The 17,645-nt window shown below is 52.7% G+C and overlaps 3 protein-coding genes across 4 annotated transcripts in view; 1 reads left to right on the top strand and 2 right to left on the bottom strand.

Annotated features, from left to right (window-relative positions):
* Positions 1–138: 138 nt before the first annotated feature.
* LOC138847433 (uncharacterized) lies at positions 139–1,013 on the bottom strand. The gene is made up of 2 exons (XM_070066155.1): positions 885–1,013; positions 139–277 (listed from the first exon to the last, which is right to left on the bottom strand). The coding sequence occupies exon 2, from the start codon at positions 271–273 to the stop codon at positions 139–141; it is 135 nt and encodes a 44-aa protein (XP_069922256.1). The 5' UTR covers positions 274–277; positions 885–1,013.
* On the top strand, positions 254–4,260 carry LOC138847431 (uncharacterized). The gene is made up of 2 exons (XM_070066153.1): positions 254–655; positions 3,797–4,260. The coding sequence occupies exons 1-2, from the start codon at positions 254–256 to the stop codon at positions 4,049–4,051; spliced, it is 657 nt and encodes a 218-aa protein (XP_069922254.1). The 3' UTR covers positions 4,052–4,260.
* VPS33A (VPS33A core subunit of CORVET and HOPS complexes) overlaps positions 3,762–17,645 on the bottom strand; it is a 31,264-nt gene continuing 17,380 nt past the window's right edge. Inside the window, exons 8-14 of one of the 2 annotated variants that reach the window (XR_515473.4) lie at positions 15,390–15,516; positions 14,085–14,152; positions 13,316–13,453; positions 10,224–10,361; positions 6,821–6,989; positions 5,450–5,818; positions 3,762–4,026 (exon numbers count right to left, since the gene is read on the bottom strand). Coding sequence is in view for 1 of the 2 variants with exons in the window: in XM_002722732.5 (XP_002722778.1) it covers positions 5,637–5,818; positions 6,821–6,989; positions 10,224–10,361; positions 13,316–13,453; positions 14,085–14,152; positions 15,390–15,516 (822 nt within the window). In the remaining variant the exon portion in view is untranslated. Of the gene's footprint in view, positions 5,819–6,820; positions 6,990–10,223; positions 10,362–13,315; positions 13,454–14,084; positions 14,153–15,389; positions 15,517–17,645 lie in introns of both variants that reach the window. The other variant, XM_002722732.5, reaches the window with a different exon arrangement.

The raw sequence follows: 17,645 nt of genomic DNA, 5'->3' as shown, positions 1-17,645 counted from the left end.
AGTCGGGCGCGAGAAGCTGGCGGGCGGCCTGGGGCTTGGGCCGGGGCCACGTCTCGAGAGGCGGCCCGGGCCCGGACCCGAGGCGGACGGGTCCGGGGTCAGCTGCTCCGAGGCGGGGCGGGCGCGGCGGCGGCGCTGTCACTTCAGCACCAAGAAGTAGGTGGTCCAGCCGGCCAGCAGCAGCGCCCCGATGAGCACCGTGTAGCTGAGGAGCACGAAGGCCAGCAGCTCCCGCAGCAGCTGCAGCGCGTGGATGGCGGACGAGCCCGGCATCGCCCTGCGCGGGAGCCGGGAGAGCCCCTGGAGCACGGCGGCCCCAGCCCCAGCCCGAGTCCCAGCCCCGGCCGTTCCACGCGGGACGCACACGGCAGGAACCGCCGAGGCCCCGGCCTTGGTCCAGCAGCAGAGCGCTCAACCCAAAGGGCCGGCCTCCCCCAGAGCCCGCCCGGACCGCTCTCGGCATTCGCCCCCGGAATTCCTCCCACCCCAAAAGTTGTCCGCCTTCTTCGCTGATCTGGGTTCCGAGAAGCGTGGCGCGGTGGGAGCCTCCTCCCCGGCCCTCTCCTGCCACTCCTGCGTTTTTCGTGCTGCCAGAGGCGCTAACGGGCGGGTGCAGCGACGCCTTTCCTTGCCCTCGCTCGAGCTGCAGCCCCAGGTGTGGGAGGGATGGGAGCCCCGTGGGCCCTCCCTGCAGCCCCTCTGCTTCCCCGGCCGGCCGGCACCTGCTTGGTCCTGGGCTCACCTTCCCCTGGGCCCTGGCGCACCTGTCCTGGCACTTCTTAGCCCAGCTCGGGCGGAAGCAGGGGGGATGCACCACCAGCCTGCTCTTGGCTGTTCCACTGCTGTGGGCCCTGGCCTCCCCTCGGCACGCCCATCCCACTCACTTGGCCAAGTTTCCGAGTCCTGCCCCGCGCGGCTCGCCTTCCTCCGGTGAGAGCAGCAGCACGGTCAGGCAGCAGCGCACACTCAAGGACTAGGTGTGGTCCGGCGGCAATTACACCCCAGAGAGGTTCCCAGCTCGCAGAGCTGCGCAGGCGAGCTCAGCCGGGCGGGGCACTGGCGACCCCGCCCTCCATGTGGCCGCCTGGGCTGAGCGAGCGGGCGCAGACGGTACTTCCAGCCCCTTCTTGCTGTTCCAATCACTGAGGGCGGGCTAGAGGCCAACAGTTCCATTTCTAACAAACTCCCAAGGGGAGCAGCCCAGCCACTCGGTCTGGGAGCCAGAGCCACAGCAGGTGCACTCGGGACCACCCCACTAAGGTCGAAGTCCTGTCTTCAACGGGCCAGGGCAAGCGTGCGGGTGAGAGCTCGGCTCAGGGGGCGAGAGCTAATTTACAGAACCTGCAGCTTACAGGCACCTTCTTGGCCTGCCCACTTCCAAGTCCAACCCTGCCACATGGGAGGCAACAGGACACAGCTGGGGTTTCAGCAAGCAAACAACAGTTTCCCAGGTTAACAAAGGAAAGCGCGAACTTTGTGCTGCTCCCTGACTACCTGCTTGTTGTACTAGTTTTCCTGAGAGGCTGTTTTTTGACCTTTGAGAAACGCAGGCAGTGTGGCCATCAGGCCTTTTATAAACATCATCATCCAAGAAGCAAATGGCTCCCTAATCCAATCAGGATCTCCCATTATCGAATCATTGCCTCGGCAGACGCAGGGCTAACAGGAGCAGGACATCATCAAGCTGCTCCCCAGGGGACGGGGCGTCGGAAGGGCTCGCAGGCCAGGCCGGCTGCGGCGTGCACCCTGACCCCAGCCCACGGTGCAGCTGGCTGTGGCTGTGCAGAGCCGGCCCAGCTCGGCTCCTCCTCGGCATCAGGCCTTCCCGAGGCGGCCCCCACTCACCTCCCAATCTGGGGTATCTGACAGCAGTGGAGTAACAAGCCTAGGAAGATTACATCCCTTGAAGTTCAAGAAATCCTGCATTACTGCCTTTCCCTTCCACTGTTTGATGAAAAGGCATCCAGCCATCCACAGCTGTGCGTCATCAGTAAACCACACGGCTGAACACATCACACTTGAGGAGTCATTCAGCTGACAGGGGACAGTCTAAGGGATATCTGCGATTCGATGCCTTGCTGTCTTTATGATGGCCCCCTTCCTGTCTGCTTCAGACACCTCATTCATTTTGGTATTCTTAAATCTGGGGGCTGTCATTGCGGAGTAGCAGATAAAGCCGCTGCCTGCAATGCTGGCATCCCATATGGACACCAGTTCGAGACACAGCTGCTCCATTTCTGATCCAGTTCCCTTTACTATGCCTGGGAAAGCAGTGGAAGATGGCCCAAGTCACTGTGGGAGACTCGGATGAAGCTCCCAGCTCCTGGCTTCGGCCTGGCATAGCCCTAGCATTTGCAGCCATTTGGAGAATGAACCAGCAGATGAAAGATCTCTGTCTCTCCCTCTCTCTCTGTAACTCTGCCTTTCAAATAAATCCTTAAAAAAAATTTCTTCTTGGGGCCGATGCTGTGGTACAGTGAGTAAAGCGGTTGCCTGTGACACTGGCATCCCTTATGGGCTCCAGTTCGAGTCCTGGCTCTTCTACTTCTGATCCAGCTCCCTGCTAATGCATCTGGGAAAGCAGCGGAAGGCAGCCCAAGTGTTTTAGGTCCTTGCAACCTACACGGGAGACTCAGTGGACTTCTGGGCTCTGGCTTTGACCTGGCTCAACCCTTAGCCATTGAGGCTATTTGGGGAATGAATCAGCACGTGGAAGACCTCTTTCTCCAATTCTCTCTCTCTCTGCCTCTCCTGCCCCCCCTCCCCCGCTCTGTAACTACTTTTTTTTTTTTTTTTTTTGACAGGCAGAGTGGACAGTAAGAGAGACAGAGAGGTCTTCCTTTGCCGTTGGTTCACCCTCCAATGGCCGCCATGGCTGGTGTGCTGCGGCCGGCGCTTCGCACTGATCCGAAGGCAGGAGCCAGGTACTTATCCTGGTCTCCCATGGGGTGCAGGGCCCAAGCACTTGGGCCATCCTCCACTGCACTCCCTGGCCACAGCAGAGAGCTGGCCTGGAAGAGGGGCAACCGAGACAGAATCCGGTGCCCCGACCGGGACTAGAACCTGGTGTGCTGGCACCGCAAGGCAGAGGATTAGCCTAGTGAGCCGCAGCGCCAGCCCCCAAGATCTTTACAGTTCTGAGAACTAAGTGTCCTTTTTTTTTTTTTTTTAATATTTATTTATTTATTTTGAGAGAGAGAGAGAGAGAGAGAGAGAGTCTTCCATCTACTGGTTCACTCCCCAAATGGCCACAACAGCCAGCAAACAGGAATGGGCCAGGCTGAAGCCAGAAGCTTATTCTGGGTCTCTCACACGGGTGGCAGGGGCCCAGGCACTTGGGCCGTCTTCTATGGCTTTTTCCAGGAACATGAGCAGAGAGTGGATCAGAAGTGGAGCAGCCAGGACATGAACTGGCACCCATATGGGATGCCAGTGTCACAGGCAGTGGCTTAATCCATATGCCACAATGTCCTATTTTTAACATTCCCTCTTTGAATTATTACTCTCTTGCTCCACAATTAAACCACAGTTACAATACTTATTTTGTGTTGGCTAAAACTCAAAATGTATAGTAAGACACAAGACAATGTCTATGTGGATTTCTCTGTTAGGAGCATTGCTGGTGTAGCAGAACTCTGCGTACCGCGCCAGACGAGAGCCCAGACAACCCACCCTCCCTAGGATACAGGTCCCATCCACACACCCTTGCTCACAGAGACAAAGACGACTTCAAGCAGTAAGTGAACCTACACACAGGCGTCTAATAGTTAACTTTCCACTCTGTATTTACATACAGATGAAGCAACTGCCTCATTCCTTCTGTGCCGCGTGCACTTTGGAGCTGACTGAGCGAACACGCGGAGCCCCCGGTGAGCGGGGACACACGAGGCTGCAGCTGGCATCTGTTCACAGGACAGAGGGAGGCCTGAGCAGACTTGCGCTGAATCCCACGAGCCAAACACACCGAGGGACAAGGCGGGCTTTATCCTCTAAAGCAGCTGAGGCTGGAAGCATAGACGAATCTCCCTGGGAGAGCAAGTATTGGAAATAGGCTTTCCTAAAGAATGGTTTTCCATTTTAGAAACAGTTTGGCATGTCCAAATACTAAATGTCAAAGCCAAATTAATTTCATGAGAAGCTCATATTTTAAATATTACCTCCACCACACTTCATTCTTATAATAAAGTGATTAAAAACAAAAAACAAAAACAACATGGGGCGAGCTTTGAGATGAAGTTAAGCCACCCCTTTGGTCACCCCGCATCTCATGTCAGAGTGCCTGGGACTGAGTGCCATCCCCACTTGGGATCCAGGTTCCTGCTAAGGCACCTGGGAGACAGCAGATGGTGACGGCCCAAGTACTTGCAGTCCTGCCACCCCTGTGGGAGACCCAAATGGTCTAGTTTCAGCCTGGCCCAGCCCTTGCTCTTGCAGGCATTTGGGGAGCGAACCAGCAGATGGAAGATCTTTCTCTAATGTTCCTTCTCTCTGTCACTGTGCATTTCAAACCAATAAATAAAGCTTAAGAAACACAGAACTTCTGTCCTACTCATCAGATGCAGTGTAGTGCACTCATCAGAACTCCACCCATGCAAAGGCAGGGGAAATCACGTGGTTCTGATGAGGGGCATAATGTGCAAAGGCCCACCTGGTTCTGGGGACGTGGGCAGGGGCCATCAGCGTGGCCCCCTTCTCCGTGCTCTTCACTCCTCCAGTCCCTGCTGTGGAGCAGGAGGGAGGTAGGGACACACAATGGATTCCAACACTCCACCAACCCCACTCTCAACCACAGCCTAAGAGTCTCCTGCAGCAGGAGCAGGAGCTGCTGAACTCCAAGGTCACGGAGGGGACGCATAGCAGAAGCTGAGGTCACCAGACCAGGGACGGAAACACTGGGCTGGATGTTTACAAGCCAATGGATGTGGGGAGAAAGGCAGGAGGTGGTTACCAGGGAGACGGACCTGCCAGGCGCTGAAGCAGCAAGAGTCATCCCTGTTGAGGGAGGGACGAGCTGGACACTGGGCCCAGGATGGATGGACACAGAGAAGGACTGAAGGCTCAGCAGAGGCACCTGCCACGCCCAGTTCCGGAGGCAACATCGCGCCTCACTGGACGGTGGCATCGCAGAAAGCTGCTCCCTCAGCACCATGTTCTTGAGTTTAACCTCCGGACACGCAGCTTGCTTTCTCAGAAGGACACGACAGAGACTGGCGACACGGCATACAGTGTGCCGCCCGAGGGAACTCTGCCCAGTGCAGGAGGAGCTCTTGCCCGAACAGCGCTGTGTGCTGGGGTGGCCCTTCCACTCTGAATCTCACTTTCACCCGGGCCCCTGCGTGCAGCCTGCCTGCAGCCCAGGGGCCGTCTCTCGCTACCCCCCTCCCGTATTTCCAGCCACCTCTACTGAAGACCCTCAGCTGGGAAAATGCAAACTCAATTTCTCTTTTACCTTCTATTTCTTTTCCTTCCTATTCTTCTTTCTTCAAGAAATTAGGAATATAAAGAGAGAAGCAGGAAGGAATACGCAGTAGTATAACGGAGGAAGCTGGCCCCAAAGTAAGTGCTGTGTTCCTGTTTTCTTCCACGGGGTTTCATTTCCTCTCTGCAACTTCTTCAAAAAGGGTTTCCTGCACGCGCTAGAACGGTCTCTCCATCAGAGCCTCCAGCCAGCTGGTGCCGTTCATTAGCTTCGTGGTGGCGATGACGTACTCCGTCCCTCCATCCTCCAGCTGGGAGAGGAACCGCAGCGCCGCGATCTCAGCGAAGGTCACACCCCCGAGGAAGAACACCAGGGTGACTCGGTTTTCTCCTGGTTGACCTAAAATGTGAACATTTCAGAATTAGAAACTATTATTGGTGCTTCTCTTTCCACTTTTTATTTATTTTTAAAAGATTATTTATTTATTTGCAAGTCAGAGTTACAGAGAGAGAGGAGAGGGAGAGAGAAAAAGAGAGAGAGAGAGGTCTTCCATCCGATGGTTCACTCCCCAGTAGCTGCAACGGCCGGAGCTGTGCTGATCCTAAGCCAGGAGCCAGGAGCTTTCTCCGGGTCTCCCATGGAGGTGCTGGGGCCCAAGGACTTGGGCCATCCTCCACTGCTTTCCCAGGCCATACAGAGAGCTGGGTTGGAAGTGGAGCAGCTGGATCTCGAAGCAGCGCCCACATGGGATGTTGGCGCTTCAGGCCAGGGCGCTAACCTGCTGCACCACAGCGCCGGCCCTTCTTTCCACTTTTTAAAACATTTTATCACTAGGGCTGGTGCTGTGACATAGTGGGTAGAAGCCGCCATCCCATATGGGTGCCAGTTTGAGTCCTGGCTGCTGTGCTTCTGATCCTGGTCCCTGCTAACGCACCTGGGAAAGCAGTGGAAGATGGTCCTACTGCCTGGGTTTGTGCCACCCAAGGGGGAGACCTGGATGAAGCTCCTGGCAAACGGCTTTGGCCTGGCCCAGTGCTGCCCTTTGTGGTTATCTGAGGTGAGAACCAGTGGATGGAAGATCTCTCTCTCTCTCTGTCTCTCCCTCTCTGTGTAACTCTTTCAAAGTAAATAAATAAATCTTAAACAAAACCATTTTGTCCTCCACATGGATGAAAAGGCAGATGCGTCTTGGAAGACGCTGCGTTTGAACCTCACACACACCGATCTGCAGCTCCAGGCTTTTCCTAACTGCGGGTTCCTCCACGCAGAGGCGGGGGCTGCTGCTCCCGAGGGAGTGACGTGGTTCTCGCACTTAACGACCACGAGAGCGGTCCTGGTCCCAAGCACGTGACGCAGCAACTGCACGACACACCCACCGCGCCACACCTGGCCGCCACTCACGTTTCTTCTGCAGCCCTGTGGGCAGGGGCTGCCGCTCCTCGAAGTGGGGCCCCGGGAGGATGCGGAGGACCTCCTCGATGCTGCGCCAGCCGGGCCGCGACAGCAGCTGGGCCAGCCGCACGCTGAGCGGCGCGTAACCACTGTACACGTAGGATATATCAGTAGGGTTCTGTTAAAGAAACAAACGGAAGCTCGGAGACTCGGAGACGTAGACTACGAACTGCGGCTGTTTGGGCAGTCCAGAATTATTTGATTTGTATTTGAAGGCAGAGATACAAAGCCTGTCCCCCTCTACACACACGTACACGCACACGCACACACACGCACACGCACCCTGTGCTTGCTCCGATTCGCTCCACTCCAGCTGCGCGGTTCTTGGCAGCCAGAGCTTCCCTTTCGACTCCGAAGCCGGGCAGTCAGCCCCAGGTTCCGCACAGGAGAACTTGCCATTCTGCTTGACAAGAAATTCCCTGGGGGTAACTGAGCGCACTCTCCCCAAGTAACATCATGCACGACCTTTGAACCCAGCACTGTACTTTTAGGGTACTTTGGGCTTTTCTCCTACAGAAGTGTTTGTAGGCCCTAAGACAGTGGACAGAGTGAAAGCGCAGGAACTGAAACACTGTATGGAATGGCAAAAGGCTGGACACAACCTCAACCTCTATCTGCTAAATCCTAAGCTATATCCTCAAAACTACTAAGTAGCCAGCAACTACAAAGAAATAAGGAGGAGAAGGGGGAGACCACAGGAAATCTTCAAGACCCCGTAAGCGGTGGGGAAGTTGAAGACAACCGGAGGCCGTCCAGCGGGGCTGGGTCTGTGAGCCCCTGGCAGATGTGGGCAGCAGGCGCATGCCGAGGCTGGGAGGCGGGCATCCTCCCCACCGCAGCATCCTGTCCCGTAGGTGTGAGCCGGTGCTTCTAACCACATCTTCAAGCTAGTCGCAATTTTCCACCCAGAATTCGCAGAAGGGGCTGAGCCCACCCAAGAGGAGCCAGGCTGTCTCCAAGAGACTCCCACTGTCTCCATGGCCCCAGGCCAATCAGCATACACAGTGAGAAACCCCGTCCACGGGGCACCTCCATAAACACCCAACGAAAAGACAGTAAAGCCTTTGAGACCCCGGCACTTCCCGAGACCCAGAGTCCTGCGCAGGCGTGCATCTGCTCTCCTCTCAGACGAGGTGCTTCACTGCCACTTTGCAAAACAAAAATAAAGTCTCTGCTTTTTCACAAAGCGTTTCCCAGCTTTTTAATTCTATACTAAGCTGAGGAAAAGAACCCACCAACTTGCTCCGGGAACCATTGTCCCCTCCGGGACAGTAACACAACCCAAACCAGCAAGAAGGGACTTCAAAAAGTTGGTGGAAAATGAAATCTGGGGCCAGCGCTGTGATATAGCAGGAAAAGCTGCTGCCTGCAGCACCAGCATCCCATACAGGCACTGGTTCAAGTCCGGCTGCTCCACCTCTGACCCTGCTCCCTGCTAATGTGCCTGGGAAATCCCGCAGCAGAAGATGGCCCAAGCACTCGAGCCCCTGCACCCAGAAGCAGCTCCTGGCTCCTGGCTTGGGCCTGACTCAGCCCTGGCCAGTGTGGTCATTAGGGGAGTGCACCAGCGAATGGAACTTGCTCTCTCTCTGCCTCTGCCTCTCTGTAACTCTGCCTCTTATAAATAAGTAGGAAACAGAAAGAAAAGGAAATTCAACAAGTTCATTTTGGGGCAGTAAAAAACTGAAACCCATGCAGTTTTTTCATATGTATTTTCCACGAATTTTACTTATTCAAGAGGAAGAGAGAGAGAGAAAGTGAGAGGGAGACAGACGTACTCTGAGAGCGCTCTCATCTACTGGCTCATTCCCCCAAATGCTCCCAGTGCTGGCTAGGACTGGCCAAAGCTCAAGTTGGGAACTCAACCCAGGTCTCCCACACAGGTGCCAGGACCCAACTATCTCAGCCATCACTGCTGCCTTGCAGGGTTGGCATTCGTAGGAGCTGGAGTCAAGACCCAGAGCCAGGTAGTAAACCCAGGACCAACAATGTGAGACACAGGTTTGTTGTTGTTTTTTTTTTTTTTTTAATTTTTTTTTTTCGACAGGTAAAGTGGACAGTGAGAGAGAGAGACAGAGAGAAAGGTCTTCCTTTGCCCTTGGTTCACCTTCCAATGGCTGCCACGGCCAGCGCGCTGCGGCCGGCGCACCGCGCTGATCCGATGGCAGGCAGGAGCCAGGTGCTTAACCTGGTCTCCCATGGGGTGCAGGGCCCAAGCACTTGGGCCATCCTCCACTGCACTCCCGGGCCACAGCAGAGAGCTGGCCTGGAAGCGGGGCAACCGGGACAGAATCCGGCGCCCCGACTGGGACTAGAACCCGGCGTGCCGGCACCGCAAGGCGGAGGATTAGCCTAGTGTGCCGCAGCGCCGGCCAAGACACAGGTTTTAACAGGCGTCTTAACTACTAGGCTACATGTCCAGCCTTCTGTGAAGTTCTTGAAGCTCCCTCATTTATTATGGACATAATGAAACAGAAAGTAAGGGTACTACCACTTTCAGGGAGAAAAAATTTAATTTTGCTATTGAAAGAGGCGACTGTCAAGTTATGAACCTTTATTTCCTTTATGACAAACCAAAAAGAAAGAAAAAGAAATCTAGAAACGTGCACCATTTGTGTAAAAATGTTTGTATATGTACACCACCTTTCTGGAAAGAGATTGAAAACTGGCTACAGTGGTTGGCTCCCAAAACCAGGGTTCACTGTGGCAGGAAACGGACTTTTCAAAAGCTGCCTGCCTCGCCTTACTCAAGCTACCTTGCTTGACTGTGGACGGGAGCTGGACATCCACCATCTTCCCAGGCTCTGGGCCCAGCAGGCACCTGCAGGCTGTACTCGCCCCTTCCCAGGCTCTGGGCCCAGCAGGCACCTGCAGGCTGTACTCGCCCCTTCCCAGGCTCTGGGCCCAGCAGGCACCTGCAGGCTGTACTCGCCCCTTCCCAGGCTCTGGGCCCAGAAGGCACCTGCAGGCTATACTCGCCCCTTCCTAGGCTCTGGGCTTCCTCTCTGACCCTGCGGAGGCAGCGGGGTGCCCTGACCAGTGGCTCCTCATCCCTGGTTCTGCCTGCTGACTCTACACTGCTCCTCTCCAGTTCCAGCAGAGGCTCGGGAACACCTCCCTGCCCTTCGGGCCTGCGCTGGCGAGGGCTCTCCACTACACCGGCCGTAGTCCCACCCTGACCATGTCTACGTTCAGTTCTCCTCAAGACACCCACTCTGAGGACATTCTCCTGCCTGCTGGGATTCTGATGAACACAACACGTGAACACACGCCTTTTGCAAAACGTCAGGAAGTTCTTTGTAGAAAATAAGGCAGATGTCACAGGGAGTCAGATAACAGAGAGCTGCCTTACTTGCTCATTGACGTCATCCATCCAGAGGCGCAGCGTCTTCCGGATGGTCGGGTAGTTGTTCCTGCCTCCCGTCTGCGGTCTCAGCAGGCCGGCCTTTTCCAGGTTGTGCAAGGTCAGGATGTGCTCGTAGCCGTAAGTCTACAAAACATTCCGTTTGGCCTTGATGTCAGATCAGGAAAAGCATTTCTGCAATTTTTGTTTGTTTTTAATTTTTTTTATTTATTTGAAAGTCAGAGTTAGAGAGAAAAGAAGAGAGAGAGAGAATGAGATCTTCCATCCACTGGTTCATTCCCTACAATGGCCAGAGCTGTGCCAGTTTGAAGCCTCAGGAGCCAGGAGTTTCTTCTGGGTCTCCCACATGGGTGCAGGGGCTCAGGCACTTGGGCCACCTCCTACTGCTTTCCCAGGCCATTAGCAGGGAGCTGGATCGGAAATGGAGGAGCTGGGACTCGAAAGCCAGCGTTTGTATGTGATGCCAGCATCACGGGTGGTGGCTTTACCTGCTATGCCACAGCGCCAGCCCTGCACAAAGGGCACCTCTGACAAATCCGTTTGTATTCCAAAAATAACTAGTAACTACTGAAGTCCAGCCATAACCGCCAGTGCACACAGCAGACAGGGCAAAGGATGAAACTTGTCCTAACATGCTTGCCCATTACTGTGAACACAGCTCACGGCTGCAGAGTGATTTAACACTTTCAAAGTATTAAAATAGCATCAAGTAAATTACAGCATATTTATACACGGGGTATAATTAGTTCAAAAATAAATAAGGCAGACCTACACTTCCTGATAGGAAAGACTTCTAGATATAGTCTTTTTTTTTTTTTTTTGACAGGCAGAGTGGACAGTGAGGGAGAGTAGGGAGAGAAAGGTCTTCCTTTGCCGTTGGTTCACCCTCCAATGGACACTGCAGCTGGCGCACCGCACTGATCCGATGGCAGGAGCCAGGTGCTTCTCCTGGTCTCCCATGGGGTGCAGGGCCCAAGCACTTGGGCCATCCTCCACTGCACTCCCGGGCCACAGCAGAGAGCTGGCCTGAAAGAGGGGCAACCGGGACAGAATCCGGCGCCCCGACCGGGACTAGAACCCGGTGTGCCAGCGCCGCTAGGCAGAGCATTAGCCTAGTGAGCCGCGGCGCCAGCCCTAGATATAGTCTTAAGAACAAAAAAGAGGTAATATCATGTATAGTTGGATTTTGTATCTGTTAAAAAACGTAACAGCAGCCACCACTTTCTACAAGGGACAGGCGCTTGGCGCAGCGGTTAAGATGCGCTTGGGACAGCCTCATCCCACATGGGACTACTAGCGTTCAAGTTCCAGTTCCCTGCTGATGCATACCCAGATGGCGGCTCCAACACCTGGGCCCCTGCCACACAGGCTGGAGGCCCAGGTGCAGTTTCTGCCTCCTGGACCTAGCTCGGCCCAGCCCCGGCTGCTGCAGTCATTTGAGGAAGCAAACCAGCTGCTGGAAGAGCTCTTTCCAAATGTCAGAATGTCTGTTACTTTCTCTCTTTCAAAAGAAAATAAACAGGCCAGCGCCGCGGCCCACTTGGCTAATCCTCCACCTGTGGCGCCGGTACACCAGGTTCTAGTCCCAGTTGCCCCTCTTCCAGCCCAGCTCTCTGCTGTGGCCAGGGAGTGCAGTGGAGGATGGCCCAAGTGCTTGGGTCCTGCACCCCATGGGAGACCAGGAGAAGTACCTGGCTCCTGGCTTCGGATCAGTGCGGTGCGCTGGCCGCGGCGGCCATTGGAGGGTGAACCAACGGCAAAAGGAAGACCTCTCTCTCTGTCTCTCTCTCTCTCATTGTCCACTCTGCCTGTCAAAAAATAAAATAAAATAAACAAAGAACGTGAAGAAAAGAATACTGTCTAGGAGCGGGGCACTGCTCTGATCGAGCGCTTCACTCAGTTCACTCTGCCATCTGCGCCACGACCCCACGAGTGGGCAGCACTGTCAGGTCCCTTTCACGCACGCCACCCAGCTCACAGCTCATGAAGAGCAGAGCTGGGCCTGGACTCAGCCAGTCCCACTTGGGTGTCTGCAAACAAGGGAGTCTGGAAGTGGCTGACGCTGGTGACATCTGGGGAGCGAGACGGGGTGTCGCAGAGTACAGAGATGGTCCCATTTTGCTCCAGGTGCTTCTGCATTGTTTGACGCACCTTATGTAAACTTGGAAAACGGTAAAAATAAAAACAAATTTTTAATTTTAATAATAATGTACTCAGGGAAGGCACTGTGGTGAAGCAGGTAGTCACCACCTGCAGTGCCGGCACCCCACCTGGTGCCAGTTCGCGCCCCAGCTGTGCTACTTCCTAGCCAGCAACAGAGAATGGCCCAAGTGCTTGGCCTGCACCCATGTAGGAGACTTGGAAGAAGCTCCTGGCTCCTCGCTTCGAATTGGCCCAGCTCCGGCTATTGGGGCCTTTTGGGGAGTGAACCAGTAGATGCAGGACCTCTCCCCCCACAGCCTCTGCTCTCTGTATATCTGTCTTTCAAATAAATACATAAATCTTTAAAAAAAATAACGCGCTTAAACACTGTCTCTGATAGCTTCAAACAGAAGAGACATTTTGTAAATAATGGTGGGCTTTCCCCATTATGAAGTAAAACAGACTTAGTATAAGTCAGCCTGCTACGGAACTGTTACAAAAATTTGTAAACAGCTCCCTTTCTCCAGCTTAGGACCACGCTGTCAAGAGCACAGCACTAGACCCAAGTTGCCTGAGTCTTTTATTTATGAGTTGGGTGACTGTGGATGACTTCACAAGTCTGTGCCTCAGTTTTTTCATCCATAAAATGGGGACAGTGACAGTATCTAACTTGTAGGGATGTCGTGAGGATAAACAAATGTACACGTGCAAACCTCTTCCAAAAGACCTGACATGCAGTAAATGCTCAGTAAAGGTTTGCCACTTTACTGACATGCAGAACAAGAACAGACGTCAGAACAGTTACTCTAGTATGACAAGAATTAAAGGCGGTGGTAACAATGCAACATTAGAGCCGTTTTGTGAAGTATTTTTATTTTTAAGCACCTTTATTTTTTAAAAAGTGCTTTCCTCTTGGCAAGTTAATAATTTACACTGACCTGGAGAATTTCTCGTTTGTAATAATCCAGAACTTTCTGTTTGAGTCCACTATTGCACACGGACTGCAGGCAAACCAGCCTTAACACCTTGACCAACGGGTGCTTCTGGGCAATGCAGTCCTCGATGTAGCTGTTGGCCTGAAGCAGAGATGCACATGAGCTCAGCATCTGCTCTGTGATTTGAGAACTCCAGGCTTATTAATTTCCAAAGTCAAAGCCGGGGACGTGCAGGAGAATGGCTCGGTATTGTCTCCTCCTTCCCTACCCCCTGCCACGCATGCCAGCGGTCACCCAGGAGCCAGGGCAGTCACGCCACTGGTCAGCCCCAAGGCAGTCTCTGAGGACAACCTCCGGAGAGGCTGCCCAGGGCCAAGTCTACCTCAGGAAGGCCAGGAATTTATTCAGCACTAAGCAACAGGAAGATTTTTAGAAGCTGGGAATTTTCATAAATGAATAGTGAAAAATTTATTAACAGAGCTGGATATTTAAAGGAATTGTGAGACAAAAAGCAAATATCTCAATTTCTCCATTATTCCCTTTATGAGCTTTGACTTTAGGGGCTGAGTCTCATCTCCACGCAGTGCAGAAGGTGTCATGCAAAGAAATGTGAAATATCCGTTCCTTGACAAAATCTGCATTTTTACATTTTGCATTTGCTCCGAAAAATATTTATGCAAGGCATGAGAATCACAGCAGTCCTTTTCCGACTGCGATTTTATGTTTCATACGCTTTCAACTATTTGTTAGAACAGCTTTATTGTCTACATACCTTATCAGTATCTATTCCAGACATAAACTCCTGTTCCACTGTTAATTTATCAAAGAAGTCTTCAGAAGCTAAAATATAACAAGCAAATTTTCAATTTAGAAATTAAATAAATGTAATCTGAGTCAGGTGCTTTCACACACACATACACACACACAAAAAGTATGGTTAAGAAATAAGACGTGTAAAAATGAAAGTGATGCCGGCGCCGTAGCTCAACAGGCTAATCCTCCGCCTAGTGGCGCCGGCACACCGGGTTCTAGTCCCGGTCGGGGCACCAGATTCTGTCCCGGTTGCCCCTCTTCCAGGCCAGCTCTCTGCTGTGGCCCGGGAGTGTAGTGGAGGATGGCCCAAGTGCTTGGGCCCTGCACCCCATGGGAGGCCAGGAGAAGCACCTGGCTCCTGCCATCAGATCAGCGTGGTGCGCCGGCCGCAGCGGCGGCCATTGGAGGGTGAACCAACGGCAAAGGAAGACCTTTCTCTCTGTCTCTCTCTCTCTCATTGTCCACTCTGCCTGTCGGAAAAAAAAAAAAAAAAAAAGAAAAAGAAAAAGAAAGAAAGCGAGCGAAGGCCAGACCATTTCCCGAAGAGAATCTTCTAAGAAGCATGGAAAACCCCAGAATGTTGAACTCCTAACTTTCGTTAGATGCAGCTGACAACCGGCACCCTGAGGATTTAAACACAGACCTCAGCATTTTGCAGAATGAGCCTTGTTCAGCAAAAGTGCTTGTAACTTTCATCATCAGACCCAATCTAGGTTCAATTGTTTTCCATTTCTATTAATGCTAAAACTGGGGGGGGGGGGGGGGGGGCCTGATTTTCCAACACTATGTTTTATTTAAGAATTGAAGCACACTTCATAAAACAGGACAATGAACAGTCTCCCACGCAGCTTTGCCAGCCCTATGTTTAAATGAACAAATGCTCGTGTTCAGCTTAATACACCTCTCTGGATTTCTTTCAAAATACTCAACATACGCTCTTGTACTAAGAAAGTTTTCAAGAGAGAAAAACCCAACCACACTGCTATAATTAACACTTTACAACCAGAAAAAAGTTAGACCAAAAATTAACTAATTTCATCTTACTCTGGGCAAACTCTTGGACAAATTTTTTATCTGTATCCCAAGTATTTTGTCATATGGTTACTAATGAAAAAACTGAGTTGAAAACAAATGGAACGTTCTTAACTATGGACACGCGCACAGCTCCCTCATGTTGCAAATCTATGAGATAGTAACACAGGGCTGACTCTGCCAGGTGGGCTCCTGGCACTGCCAGCCGAGGCCCCGGCCCCGGGGTACTCACTGGTGACGTCTTTGATCAGCTCCGCAATCGAGGTGTGGTTTGCCAGGGAGCCTCTTGCCGCCTGCATGTGTGGCAGCTGGGAGACGAACTGCTTGATCTCCCCCACGGTCTTGGCGTTGTGTCGCTCCTGGAACGGGCGGGCAGGCCGTGCCATCAAGCAGGGAAGAGATTCCACTTGGAGCTTTAATTTCTTTTTCTTTTAAGATTTATTTACTTATTTGAAAGAGTTACAGACACAGAGGGACAGACAGAGAGGGAGAGATCTTCCAGCCTCTGGTTTGCTACCAAACAACACCAATAGCTGGGGCTGGGCCACGCTCTCTCTCTCTCTCCTCTTTTTCTCTCTCTCTCCTCTCTTTCTCTCTCTCCTCTCTCTCTCTTTCTCTCTCTCTCTCTCTTTCTCTCTCTCTCTCCTCTCTCTCTCTCTGCCTCTCCTCTCTATGTGTAACTCTGACTCTCAAGTAAAAAATAAATACCTATTTATATAAAAAAAAAAAACGGCCGTTTTTTGCTTGTCATTATTCTCTAAGCAATAAGTAGCATTTACACTGTATGAGGGGTCTTTGAAAAGTTCATGGGAAAATCATACCACATTGTGGTTCTTTTTCTCCAGGAACGTAGGGACGCATCCTTATATTTTGTATTGTAAGTAACCTAGAGATGATTTAAAGTATACAGGGAGGGAGAGGCATCGGTCTAGCAATTAAGTGACTGCGCTGGCGTCTCCGCTCCACACCAGGTCCCGGCTCGCTGCTAACGCACACCCTGGTGGCTCAGGTAGTGGGGTCCTTGCCACTCACATGGGAGATCTGGACTGAGTTCCAGACGCCTGATTTCAGCCTGGCCCAGACCTGGCTCTTGGTGTATTTGGGGAGTGAATCGTGGATTTTCAATAAATTAAGTTGGAATTTTAAGGTATGTAAGAGATGCACACAAGCTGCATGCATGCGCTGCCCCATTTATCTGAGGGAATCGAGCATCCCCAGATCCTGGTACCCGCAGGGTCCCGGAAGCCACCGCCCACCGCCCACCGCCCACGGACACCGCGGGGCGGCCACAGCAGGGACAGACGGGCTCCTGGTGCCTGTCTCCCACGTGAGCACTTCACACGACAAGCGCCTTTGCTCCGTGCTGCCCACCCACTGTGTCAGTATCTAGTGAGTGTCAGTGGAGGCTAGCACTGACTAAATCACATAAATTCTGAGTAAGAAACTAAGATGGAGAAGTCACATTGTGTGCAGAGGGGAGTAAACAGGACAATTCCTGTGTGACAGAAAAGAGCCTTTCTGCTCTCAGTCTTGATTTCAGCCCACGAGCAAAGTGATAAGAAGATCTGTAGGGTAAAATTTAATAATTTAATCAAAGGTAACTTTAGTAATACAGAAATCAGGGGCTGGCATTATGGTGTAGTGGGGTAAGCCACTGCCTGCCAACAGCAGCACCCCATACTGACACTAGTTTGAGTCCCGACTCCTTCACTTCCAATCCAACTTCCTGCTAATGGCCTAGAAAGCAGCAGCAGCAGATGGCCTAAGTGCTTGGCCCCTGCACCCACATGGGAGCTCTGGATGAAGCTCCTGGCTTCCGCCTGGCCCAGCCCTGGCCATTGGGGCCATTTGGAGAGTGAACCAGCAGATAGAAGATCTCTCTGTGTGTATATATCTCTCTCTCTCTGTAACTTTGCCTTTCTAATAAACAAAATAAGTCTTAAAAAAGGAGGGGGGCTCTGATGCTGTGGTGTAGCAGGTAAAGCCACTGCCTGCGATGCCGGCATCCCATACAGGCACCAGTTCAGGTCCCGGCTGCTCCACTTCTGATCCAGCTCTCTGCTATGGTCTGGGAAAGCAGAAGATGGCTCAAGTCCTTGGGCCCCTGCACCTGCGTGGGAGACCCAGAAGCTCATGGCTCCTGGCTTTAGATTAGTACAGCTCCAGCCACTGTGGCCATCTGGGGAGACAACCAGCAGATGGAAGGCCTCTCTCTCTCTCTCTTTCTGCCTCTACCTCTCTGTAACTCCACCTTTCAAATAAAATAAAAATTTTTTTTTTTTTTTGATAGGCAGAGTGGACAGTGAGAGAGCGAGATAGAGAGAAAGGTCTTCCTTTGCCGTTGGTTCACCCTCCAATGGCTGCCGCGGCCAGCACGCTGCGGCCGGCGCACCGCGCTGATCCGATGGCAGGAGCCAGGAGCCAGGTGCTTTTCCTGGTCTCCCATGGGGTGCAGGGACCAAGCACTTGGGCCATCCTCCACTGCACT

The sequence above is a fragment of the Oryctolagus cuniculus genome, chromosome 21, assembly GCF_964237555.1.
Source record: "Oryctolagus cuniculus chromosome 21, mOryCun1.1, whole genome shotgun sequence".
NCBI classification, from domain to species: Eukaryota; Metazoa; Chordata; class Mammalia; order Lagomorpha; family Leporidae; genus Oryctolagus; species Oryctolagus cuniculus.
Note: the sequence above shows the minus strand (reverse complement) of the source record. Positions and strands in the feature narration are given on the sequence as shown.

Bases quoted from the DNA above. Each gene is read 5' to 3' on its own strand.
- LOC138847431 (XM_070066153.1), top strand. From the start codon at position 254: ATGGCGGACGAGCCCGGCATCGCCCTGCGCGGGAGCCGGGAGAGCCCC. The intron at 656-3,796 runs GTGTGGGAGGGA...ATTTACATACAG, and splicing joins CGCTCGAGCTGCAGCCCCAG to ATGAAGCAACTGCCTCATTC.
- LOC138847433 (XM_070066155.1), bottom strand. From the start codon at position 273: ATGCCGGGCTCGTCCGCCATCCACGCGCTGCAGCTGCTGCGGGAGCTG.